The sequence below is a fragment of the Hemicordylus capensis genome, chromosome 6, assembly GCF_027244095.1.
Source record: "Hemicordylus capensis ecotype Gifberg chromosome 6, rHemCap1.1.pri, whole genome shotgun sequence".
Classification (NCBI taxonomy): domain Eukaryota; kingdom Metazoa; phylum Chordata; class Lepidosauria; order Squamata; family Cordylidae; genus Hemicordylus; species Hemicordylus capensis.
In genome coordinates, this window is record NC_069662.1 from 32,571,825 (window position 1) to 32,584,329 (window position 12,505).

The following is a 12,505-nucleotide window of genomic DNA, read 5'->3' on the forward strand; positions in this document are numbered from 1 at the left end:
CAGCAGAAGGGTTAGGCATATAAATTCATCCAAACAACCCACTTACTAGCTTCCCTGATGTCAATTTACTTGTGAATTTCATCCATGTAGTTTAGGAAACATCAACACTAGCCAACTGAAATGCTTTTGATTCTTGAAGCCCCCCCCCCCCACCTGGAAATTCCAAGTTATATTCTGTTGTTTTGGGTTGCCAATGGATGAACCATTCCTTTATTAGGTAGTTTGCTGGTTAATTGCCCAGACACGATAGGCTGCTATTTCCTCAACAGAAATTAAATGCTTGGGGATCTGTTGGGGATCTGCATGTGTGTGTTTGAATGAAATACCTGTGGGTAATTGGGAAGGTGACTCACCCTTTCAGGTAAGGGGAGGGGGCAAGTGTTTTTGTGTGTAGGAAGAAATGAGGGTTTTCAGACAGAAAAAGGAGCAGAGGGAATGCTGTTCATTGGCTGAAGTCACTTTAAGGGTGCAGGGCCTTTGGCTCAGAATCTGATGCAGGGTAGTGGGTCTTCAGCCATATAGTGCTGTTTGCCTCCACTTATGCCCTGCTTGTATAGTTGTAACTAAACCAATAATTCAAAGGCACCTTATGTCTCCAGTGCACCATTATCCAAAGAAAGCTAAATCCAGCTAGTGCTGCACCAGAAAGTGTTCAGGAGGAGCAGAGAACACTGTTTTGAGATCTCATTTTTTTTTCTCATTCCAACTCTTCACAACCAAGTTGTTGGTTGTTGTTGTTTTTTGTTGTTGTTCTCTATGAAAGGGTTTTCCCAACCTGTGGTACTCCAAACATTGATTAACTCCCATCACTCCCAGCTACAATTTATTAAACCCCTGCCCTATGATGTGAGTGTGTGTCAAGGACCAGAAATTCTGGAAGGTCCCCCAAATTAGAGAGATTTTAGTAGGAATGAATATCTGCTAACTAGTAATGCCATGATATCCCATTTTGTTCTCCAATGTCACTCCAAATATAAGATTGATTCTGACTGCCTAGTTCTTCCTATTTAATATTTCCACCTCTTATTTATGCAATTGACCTAAACTTCAGGAGCATTTAATACACTTTATAGGAGTTCTGAATCTGATGAGTTAAATAAACCAGACATATAATGAGGCTCTCCACATGAGCATTGTGGAGAGCCTGCAGGGCTTGTGCGGCGAGAGTGTGCTTGAGCATTCCACATGAGCATTCCGCCCTCCCTGGGCAGCCACCCACACAATTACTGGCTCTGACACGGAGCCGGTAGGGGAGGTGGGGATCAGGGGATCCCCTGGAAGTCCCATGATGCCTCATGCAAATGTACGGGACATTCTGGGGAGACCCCCAATGCCAGGAGGCTTGCTATAGCCTCCCAGTCGGGGGTATCCTCATGAGTCACGTTATGGCATCTCACAATCGAGAAAACAGCTTGATCTGCTAACCCCGCCGTTGAACCACCGGGCTCACCCGTGAGCCTGGAGGTTCTCACGATGGGGGATAACTGCGCTGGACTCCCTTAGCCCGGTTTCCCCCATCATGAGAATAGCCTCAATGTATTGCCAGAGTGCAGACATTCTACCTTTCTAAGGGATCACAAATTGGAATGGGCCAGTTTGGGCAATACTCTGATCAGCCTGTCCTGTTTATGTGGGGGACAAACATAGGCACAAATGTCTCCCTCTAGTATTCTATCCATCTGCTGCCTAATCAGGCTGTATTTAAAGTAGTTTTTGAGGCTATTCCCATGATCACTGGGAAGCGGACTAAGGGAGCTTAGCCGGTTTCCCAGTGATTGTGGGAACTACTGGGTTCGCAAGCGAGCCCAGTGCTCCGGAGGCGGCTAGCACGCCTAATTCCCCCTCCCCTTAAATGAGGAGGGGGGTTTTTTGTGCCTGTGTCACTGTGGTGTGCAGCGACACACGAGTAGACCTCTGACTGGGAGGCTGCAGCCAGTTGTGTGAATGACGGTACCTGTATTCATTTTTAAAATGAACCTTGATTCTGGCCCCCTGAAATACAGGATTCAGATAAGAAGTATAGTGCTATACACTTAAAATGTGAATAATTATACCTGAGTGCAAATGTATACCTGTGTGCACTCTACACAGATGGTATGAGGGTTGATAGCTGACATATTACACCAGGAACCTAAATGGTTGGATTACTGCAATACTGCTGTGTCTACATAACAGCTCTAATAGTATTGTAGAACCATACTGTTCTGTTCTACATGAATAGAGATGTGGGAACATAGGAATCTGCCATATACTGAGTCAGACCATAATCTCTCTAAGCCCTATCTTGGAGATGCCAGGGAGGGAACTTGGAACCTTCTGCATGCAAGGAAAGGAAAGGGGAAAAGTCAAGGAAAGGGGGAAAAGGAAAGCCAAGGAAAGTCAAGGAAAGGTACCTTAGCCCGTTCTCCCTGCAGATGAGCAGCCTGCACATGAGAATGGGCTCACTGCTTATGAGAAAGGGCTTATTGAGTTACGTTTGAATATATCATTCTCTCTGGCCCATAATCTGGAAGTTGACATGATTGCCCATCATTATTGTTTGCACCATAAACCTTCTCAAGATATCCACTTGAAGGACTCAGACTGAGTCCTCTGCACACGATCAAGGTGTAGAGCATCAAGGGGTCTGGTGGAGAGAGTGGGCTTAGCCCGTTCTCCCTGCACACAAACAGTTGCTCATTGCTGGGCTACTAGGAAACTGTAGATATACTTAGTAGATGGCTAGCTTTCTGAACTGAATGATCTTGCTTCTATTATCATTCCTTCCATCTGGCTAGTGTCATCAAAACAATTTAGCAGCAAAAATTTAATCACCTGCTTTCTTGCTTTTTCAGTGATGAACAAAGAATGACTTGGGCAAACTATAGTGATGTCACAGAGTTTATTTTGTTAGGGTTTTCTGATCTCCTTCAGCTACAGATATTGCTCTTTATGATATTCCTCATTATGTATATCATAACCTTGTTGGGAAATCTCCTCATCATCTTGCTCACAACAACAGATCCAGCACTTCAAAGCCCCATGTATTTCTTTCTCAGAAATTTGTCCTTCTTAGAGATTTGTTTCACATCAGTTATAGTCCCTAAAATGTTGGTGAACCTCATTTCAGAGAAGAAAGCCATATCTTTCCCTGGGTGTGTGATTCAGATGTGTTTCTTCTTCTTTTTTGGAAGTACAGAGTGCTTTCTCCTGGCGATGATGGCTTATGACCGCTATGTAGCTATATGCGACCCTTTACACTACTCTATGACTATGAAGAAGAGGATTTGTATCCAACTGGCCCTGTTTTCATGGTTTTCAGGAATTCCGGTGGGGATCGTCCAGACAGCATGGCTCTTTAGTTTCCCATTCTGTGGTCTTAATAAGGTCAATCACTTTTTCTGTGACAGCCCTCCAGTGTTAAAATTGGTCTGTGTAGACACTTATCTGTTTGAGATGTATGCTATCACAGGGACTATTTTAATTGTACTATCCCCATTTCTCTTAATCCTGGTCTCTTACGTTCGCATCATCACCACCATCTTGAGGATACCATCTGCTGCAGGCAGACACAAAGCCTTCTCCACTTGTTCCTCACATCTTATTGTGGTGACTTTGTTCTATGGAACAGCTGGACTCACGTACTTCCGACCGAGATCCAGTTATTCTCCAGACACCAAGAAACTGTTATCCTTATCTTACACAGTCTTCACCCCCATGCTGAATCCCATCATCTACAGCCTGAGGAATAAAGAAGTGAAAGGGGCCATGAGGAGACTGTTGAGTAGAAAAACATTGCAACTGAAGTTGTAATCATATGAAAGTCCAGAAGGGCTCTGCTATAATCTCCCTGCATCTGCCCTACAATGGAATTACAATGAAGTATTCCTTTAATCTATTTTTCTTTTCTTTTAAAAATAAGAATAAGTTTTCCTTTTTCTGTCTCTATTTTGGAAATGAGAAAAAACATTGCAACTGATCATTTTTTTCTTGTCTGTGACTGAATATCTGTATGTAAAAAGCTGTACTATTGGGAATGTCTTAATTTTAAGACTGCATCCAATCTGTCCCTTTTGTGTCCTGTGTCGGATCTGCTGGTGCATTGTGTAATATTTTATCTATCCGGTCTACATACTTCCTCTGGAAATCTGGTATGCTGAAGAGCACCTGCACTGCCAAATTCAGGTAGCAGCTGTTTCCCAAGTTGTGAATGCCTGTGCAGCCAGGGCCGTAGAGAGGCTTGAGCTGCACTCCGGACTCCTGGATCAGCTCCCATTCACCAATCCGCTTGTCCACATGAATCTCGAGTTCTGTCATGGTCTTGTCAGTCTTCTGCATTTTAAGCATCTCAATCCCAAAATGAGCCAGATACTTAGCCAGGTTGGGGTCCAGCACCACGTCGTCCTCGTCATATGAGTAGACATCAACTCCATCAGGAGTGATGGTTCCCAGCTTCACAGTCTGTCCTGCTGTCCTGTTAATGCAGCACACCACTCCAAGGAGGAGAGCAGGATCATTGTTGGGGATGTGAAGGATGGCTGGAACACATCCCTATTATTCTTTCGACTAAATGTTCTTTCAGTTAATCAACACACCCTCACATTTTCCACCAATTTTGGTGTTTGTAATCCACACTTATTGTGATAACCACACTTGATTTGTGTGTGTGTTATAACAGTGCATGTATCAGTCTAAAAAAAAAAATGGCATGTGTATAAATGCTTTAAGCTTTAATTGGTATCATAATGTGATGCTCTGTTCCAAGCAGGACATACACATTTTCTCACACAGAAGTCATTTTTATTCATGAAATTATTCACAGAAGATGTGGCGGTGGTCCCTAGATGAGATACAACAAATATTTATATACTGCTTTTCAACAAAAGTTCGCACAGTGGTTTGCATAGATATAAACAAAAACAAAAAATGGTACCCTATCCCCAAAGGGCTAACAACCTAAAAAGAAAGATAAGATAGACACCAGCAACAGCCACTGGAGGAATGCTCTGTTGGGGTTGGATAAGGTCAGTTGCTCTCCGCCTGCTAAATAAACAGAATTGCCAGTTTAAAAGGTGCCTCTTTGCTTAGTTATCAGGGGCTTCTAGAAGATGAGTGAAAAGGGAAGATAGGTCTATCGATGTCCACTGGCCATGTTATCAAAATAGAACTTCCATGTACAGAAGCAACCTAGCTGCTTCTGAATGCCACATGTGAGGTATAATAACAGGAAAGAAGTGTTATGTCTTGGTTTTAATATTTCTGGAGGCATATACAATCTTCAAACTGTGAACCTGTCTTGTGCATTTTTCTATAAAAGGGCATACACATAGGTGGTGCTACTTATTATATCATAACCTTAGCCAGTCAGAAACAGAATGCTGGTAAGTGGGCCTTAGTCTACTTCAGAAAATAATTATTCTGTGATATGTGATATTAAAAGTTGCCGCCTCATAATAATATTTCATACTGGAATAACAAAGGAGCCACTGTGGTGGATGTGCATAAGTGAGCTTTGTCATGTTGAAGGCCAGGTCATGATCCAGGCCACACAGGGGGCATTTGTGCATGCACGGTGACCTCCAAAATGGCCACCACGCTGGGGGAAAGACCCGGAAAGGGCCAAAGACCACCCGAACCAGGACATGGCTGCAGTAACAGAGGCCAGCAGGGGGAGGGGGAACCTTTGCAGACCCCCCCCCCCCCCGCTACCTTGGAGAGGGGGTAAGTTGAAAATTCTCTCTCTCTCTCTCTCTCTCTCTCTCTCTCTATATATATATATATATATACACACACACACACACACACACACAAAATTGGTCCGTGAACCCCCCCCATAATGAACCAAACCAGGGGGGTTCAAGGGGGTGCCAGACTGAACTGGCCCTGTATGGTTTCAGTCCAGTTCTGTTTTAATGTAAACTGCCCTGAGCCTTTTGGAAGGGTGGTATAAAAGTTTTAATAATAGAATAATAGTATAGACTTGAATCGAACTGGGCCAGCCGGTTCTGTGCACACACCCCAGTAGGGAGGCCACTTAAAATGAACATGCTACACCTACAGAGAGACTGAGAGTAGCCTGCATTGGTTTCATAGACCCATTACAGAAGTCTTTGAGTAGGAATCACCATATGGATTGAGTTTGTCTCTTCTCTACTGCTTGGTGTTGGCACTTTGTACAGCTCTTTGCCTCATCCACAGCTATAAACAGAGCTGACAACATGTATAGGCTACAACTGCTAGAAGACTAAGTCTGTATCATGGTAAAAGTTAGATGGAATTCCTAGACATAGAATCATAGAATTCTGAAGTTGAAAGGGACTTTGGGGCTCAGTGCAGGAAATTCTCTGCCATGGACAGGGAATTCGACACTCAAAATAGCCATACTGCTTTCATGTTTATTTCTATACTTCTCAAAAAGCAAATAATGATTTAATGAAATATTGCACAATTATCATTAATTGCTCCAAGGAGATTGATCAGAAGACAATCAAATCCCAGAGGTTACTAACAGAGACTCATATAATCAAACTGTGTTGTCAATAGGCAGATATTCCACATCCAGAATGGCTCATCAGTCTTTTCAGAGGTAGGCGAATAATTTATTCATTTTTATCTATCAAAACTTTGCCAGGCAGCTGCATTGACTTAAATGGAATATATGGAAATGCAAATCTTATAAGCAGTTTCAGGATATGCCAATACTTCCAATCCATGTTCTCACAAATGTGTGTTTTCTTGTATGTCTGTGTTTGCCATCACTTACTCCAGTTTAACAATGGTTGAGGACTTCATCACCATAATTCATATGACTTAACATTAATTTAGAAACAGCTTCATTTCAGTTGCAACTTCAATTCTGCCCAAAGGGCCAATCTACATTAGTCTGGCGCAGACAGAGAGGCTGTTCTCATGCACAGCCAAGACTGGCTAAGGAGGAAAAGCTCAGTCTTGGCTGCTCCAGTGAGATCGCACCTGATCCCAGAAGTGATTCAGCGACAAACCCACCTGCAGAGCCAGCCACTTAAATAAGGTTAAGGGAATGAGCCCCAGTTTTTAAAATCATGTGCGGCTCCAGCCGGGGCTGGGGGACTGCGGGGAGTATTGTGGGATTTCTAGGGTCCAGGATGATGTATCCCAGTCTCCGGCCCCCTGCGCTGCTTGGGGTGAGCATGCCCAGCAATGGAGGAGTGGTCATCTGCAGGGTAGGTAAGTTTCAGCAGCCTTCCCCACCAGCAGCTCTCAAGCCCTTCTCACTGGTCGTGAGAAAGGGCTCAGAGAAGAGAAAGAGAAAAAGAAGGGCAAACAGATACCCTTCATTAAGAAGAAGTATTCTTCATTAAGAATACGTTAAGAAGAGTAATGTGATTGTAGAAGTGCTAATAAAGTGAAGCAAGGAAAGCTCAGGAAAGGAATTGGTTAATAAATGGATCTCTTTGAGGAAGGTTTTGGCAATGAAGAGCATGTGTAGTCAGGAATATAGAGATAGAAGCAGGGAGCCAGAGCAGAATCCTTCCAAGAGAAGTAAGAATGGTTTTGACAGAAATCTTCTGGGTTTTGACAGACATGTTTGAAGTTTACCAAAATATGAGGATGTCGCAAAAAGACAGTAAATGTGCGAGAGAAACACACACACACACACACACACACACACACACACACACACACACACACCTTTGATCATAATGGTGGAGATATCTGTTGTTAAGGCAAATTCACACTTATTTATTTATTTATTTATTTATTTATTTATTTATTTATTTGATTTCTATCTGGCCCTTCCAAAAATGGCTCAGGGCAGTTTACACAGAGAAATAATAAATAAATAAGATGGATCCCTGTCCCCAAAGGGCTCACAGTCTAAAAAGAAACATAAGATAGACACCAGCAACAGTCACTGTGCTGGGGGTGGATAGGGCCAGTTACTCTCCCCCTGCTAAATAAAGAGAACCACCACATTAAAAGGTGCCTCTTTACCAAGTTAGCAGGGGTTTGGAATTCCAATTCCAATTCCATCCCCTATTACCAAATCTAGTGGTGAGGAAAACCTAGAAAGGTGTAATAATAATCAAAGTAATAATGAACATTTCAAGAATATGCAAGTCAGACAATTGGCTATATGGACAAGATCCTAAGATAGTTCCCACTGAAATTAATGGCACTTACTGTAAGTTAAATGTAGCCACCTAATGGCTCAGCAGGGAAATGACTTGATTAGTCTGCATTCAGATTTTACCTATGTAACTGTACATAGATTGTACAAGTGTTGAACAGACAATTTGAATAGGGCTATGGAAGCTCCTTGTGAAAGTGAAAGATCTGAACCCTCTCACATGCCCAGTGCTGTCAACAGGAGCACCTCAGAGTCTAAAAGAAAGTTTGGACTTGGGTGTGGAAATAATCAAGTCATTTTCTGACTAAAAATAATGTTAGGTTTTAAAAAACAAGCAAACGATAAATACTTATAATCACAAACAATTTTAGAAAAATTAGTTGATCCCAGGTATAAATCAAGCAGATAAATGTTGCCCATCACGAATAAGCATACAAACTGATTGTCTAAAATCACCCTCAGTGATCTGATTCTTCTGTTCTTGCTTTACAAACATGATGATGGTATTGTGTGTAATTTTTTGATTAAGACTAGTAGTCTTCTAAGCAAACTGTGTTCTATTCTCCTTCCTCAGCTGACTTTACTGTGCATATTGTTCTGAATTTGGACCAGTATCTGGAAATTAAAAGTTGTGCATTCCATCCAGAACTACCTCACCTAAGGGATATCTCACCTAAAGGAGAACAAAATGATAAGAAGCTACTCTGTGTTGCTGTAGCAGATACTGAAGAATGAGTGTTATGATACTATGGATTTTGAAGTGAAGCACTTCAATAAGCATCATCCATCAATTCACATTTAAAGCACCAAAATTGGCATTTTCTGCTGCTGTTAAAATTTAATGCATCTCATCTAACAATTAGGGAATGAACAATTCTCTATCTCTCTATCTCACAGTATAATGTAGTATTTTATGTTATGTGCAGGTTACTTGTAAGGGATTATTGTGCCATATAAGTCGCTGGGTACAAAAGAAGAGGGAAAGACAATATGAAAGAAAGGAATTTTGAAGAATAAAAATATTCAGAGGGGGGAAGTAGATGGAATAATTTAATTACTTAAGATTGGAGGTTCAAGAGAAATTATTAGATCCTTCCAAACTGTCCATATTTGCAATAATCATTTGTTTCTTCCTGAAACATTTGCCATAAGAAATGTAACAGTTCAGCGGATGAAGAGAAGTGGCCACTTTTTGTGGTTTTCAGAACATTTCCTGTAATATAAATCCTTTTACTAGCTTTATTTGATGGACTTCTGGACAGTATGATGCAGACTGAGAAAAAGGTAACAACCAAAGAGAATCAGACCAGTGTCACAGAATTCATTCTTATTGGATTTAGCAATCACCCTGAGCTTCAGATACCCCTTTTCATTGTCTTCTTCATTGTTTACATCATAACTCTGACTGGAAATCTCCTCATCATTCTTGCCACAACAATGGACACCGCCCTTCATAGCCCCATGTATTTTTTTCTCCGGCACCTGTCTTCCTTGGAGATCTGTTTCAATTTGGTCATTGTCCCAAAGATGCTGGTCAACTTTCTAACAGAGAACAAGACCATCTCCTATGCTGGCTGTGCTGCACAGATGTATTTCTTCTTCTTCTTTGGTGCAGCTGAGTGCTGTCTTCTTGCTGCCATGGCGTATGACCGTTATGTTGCCATCTGCAACCCATTACGATATCCAGACATTATGAACAGAAGAGCTTGCTTCCAGCTAGCTGGTGCATCATGGTTCTCAGGTTTCCCTGTTTCTACTGTGCAGACAACATGGATATTCAGCTTGCCATTTTGTGGGCCCAACAGAGTCAATCATTTCTTTTGTGACAGTCCCCCAGTGCTAGAATTAGCCTGTGCTGACACCTACATGTTTGAAATTGAGGCTCTCACAGCCACTGTGCTATTCATCATGTTCCCTTTCCTGTTGATTCTCCTCACATATGTCCGCATCATCACTACTATCTTAAGCATGTCCTCAGCAGAGGGGAGGCATAAAGCCTTCTCTACATGTTCCTCTCATCTTTTGGTGGTTACTCTGTTTTATGGCACAGCCACATCTACCTACTTCAGACCTAAGTCCAGCTACTCACCAGATACAAAGAAAATCCTCTCCCTCTCCTACACAGTCTTCACCCCCATGTTAAACCCCATTATCTACAGCCTGAGAAACAAGGAGGTAAAAGGTGCCTTGAAGAGAACATTAGGCAGAAGAATATTTGCTCAGAAATAATAATAAAAAAATTGTGGTTGACCCAGTGTAGTGGGCAGAGTTGGTGGCTGCCTCTTGATATTGTTTTTGATATTGTTTTTGAAAGGCAGAGGTTCAGTGACTAGGAGTGCAACCAGTCACACTAGCTAAAGATCTTATTTCAGTGGCAGTGGATGGCTAGACTGAGGACCAGCAGCAGCCAAGCCCTCACACATTATTATTATTATTATTATTATTATTAAATGGAATGAAGTCAATGAAATACAATTCCATCTCCACACACTGTGCTGCTTCTTTCTCATAGATCAAATGTTATCACAGATGGAATTCCTTGGATAGTTCAAATTCTTTTCTACTAATTTGCATTCTGAACATTAGTTTCTTCAAGGCTGTTTTGATATCCTGGTTCCTCAAGGTGTAGATCATTGGGTTGAGCATTGGGGTGACCACACTGTACACAACAGCTATCATTTTATTCAGGTCAAAGGATGAGCGTGTGGTTGGGCTTACATACATGAAAATCACTGTTCTGTAGTAGAGAGTGAGAACAGTCAGATGAGAAGCACAAGTGGAGAAAGCCTTGTGACGTCCATGAGAGGAGGGTATTTTCAGTATAGTTATACTAATGTAGATGTAGGAGACCATGGTAGACACAAATGTGCTCAGAATCACCAAAGCAGATAGCAGGAATACAATCTTCTGTGTGAGAGATGTGTCTACACAAGCCAGTTTCAATAGTGGTGGGATATCACAAAAGAAATGATTTATTACATTAGGCCCACAAAAGGGTAAATTCACCACTATGGTGGCAGCTACCAAAGGGGCCATGCAGCCACCTGCCCAGCAGCCTATCACAAGAAACACACATACTTTTTTATTCATGATAGTTGAGTATCTGAGAGGGTAGCAGATGGCCACATACCGGTCATAGGCCATCACCGCAAGAAGAAAACATTCAGCTGTCCCAAGGAAAAAGAAAAAGTAGGACTGTAGCAAGCAGCCAGCAAAGGTAATTGTGTGGACCTCCATCAACAAGATGGACAGCAGTTTGGGGACAGTTGAAGATGTATAGCCCAAATCCAAGATAGAAAGGTTTTCTAAAAAAAAGTACATGGGAGTTTGGAGACGGCTTTCTGTCTTAACCATGACGATTATGAGTATGTTGCCAGTCATAGTAAGAAGGTACATCGCAAGGAAGAGAAAGAAGAGTGACATTTTCTATCTTTCGTGTATTTGGGAAGCCCAGAATGATGAAGGTTGTTACCACGGTATGATTCAGAGGTTTTGCAAACCACTCTTCTGGCATCTACAGGAGGCAGAAAATAGTACTGCAGTGACTGGCTTCTTTTCATTTTGTTTTTTAAAAAACCTAGATAAGAAATGAAATTTATTGTAAACCACCCAGAGACCTAAGTTTTGGGTGGTATAGAAACATGTTAAATGAATAGATAGATAGATAGATAGATAGATAGATAGATAGATGTAGTTAAAAAACAAAAAACCTTTGGGTTTCTTTCCTTTGTCCCTTTGTTCATTCATTCATCTACCTATTGGACTATATATTTATCTTGCTGTCCCAAAGCAGGCATTATATCCACAATCAAGGCCTGGGGCAGGGGCGTAACTATAATAGGGCAAGGGGAGACAGTTGTCTGGGGGCCCATTGCCTTGGGGGGCCCCCAGAGGCAAGTCACATGACTGACTCCCCCAGCTGTGCATCCGCATTCTGGGCTTCCTTCAGTGGTATTCATCCTCTGAAATTGACGTGAGTGTTAAGACCTGGAGCTACCAGAACAGCATGTCTTTCTTTAGTACCATTAAATGACTTGCATCATCCACAATTTACAAAACCTTTTAAAAAATAATTTAGGATGATGTTCTGTTGTGGCACATAAGTTTATATAAATTTTACTATGCTTTTTGTTACCACTATTCAGCCTCCTTTAAAATTTCTTTACTTCATGAGCTGAGCTTCAGTGAGGGGGGGGGCATTTTAAAATCTTGTCTCTGGGCCCACTCCACCCTTGCTACGCCCCTGGCCTGGGGTACAATGTGGGTAGCTATATTTCCAATAAATAGAAAATGAAGAAGGAAGAGTTTAAGGCTGCAAGTATATTCACAATGACTAGTAAGCATTATTGCACTCTGAAGAGCTTACTTGGGGGGTGGGGAGCATTCATGCGATCTGGTTCTACAAGTATTTTTGTT

At 41.9% G+C, this 12,505-nt stretch overlaps 2 protein-coding genes and 1 pseudogene across 2 annotated transcripts; 2 read left to right on the forward strand and 1 right to left on the reverse strand.

Annotated features, from left to right (window-relative positions):
* The first annotated feature begins 1,020 nt into the window (after window positions 1-1,020).
* On the forward strand, window positions 1,021-3,792 carry LOC128330161 (olfactory receptor 10A7-like). The gene is made up of 2 exons (XM_053262562.1): window positions 1,021-1,031; window positions 2,835-3,792. The coding sequence occupies exon 2, from the start codon at window positions 2,848-2,850 to the stop codon at window positions 3,790-3,792; it is 945 nt and encodes a 314-aa protein (XP_053118537.1). The 5' UTR covers window positions 1,021-1,031; window positions 2,835-2,847.
* Window positions 3,793-9,260: 5,468 nt separating this feature from the next.
* Window positions 9,261-10,318, forward strand: LOC128330160 (olfactory receptor 10A4-like). The gene is made up of 2 exons (XM_053262561.1): window positions 9,261-9,270; window positions 9,387-10,318. Exons 1-2 carry the CDS (start codon window positions 9,261-9,263, stop codon window positions 10,316-10,318), a joined length of 942 nt encoding a protein of 313 aa, XP_053118536.1.
* A 294-nt stretch (window positions 10,319-10,612) lies between these two features.
* On the reverse strand, window positions 10,613-11,603 carry LOC128331256 (olfactory receptor 6M1-like; annotated as a pseudogene).
* Between the last annotated feature and the right edge of the window lie 902 nt (window positions 11,604-12,505).

What these genes read in the sequence shown, in the direction of transcription:
- LOC128330161 (XM_053262562.1), top strand. Translation starts at nt 2,848, where the DNA reads ATGACTTGGGCAAACTATAGTGATGTCACAGAGTTTATTTTGTTAGGG.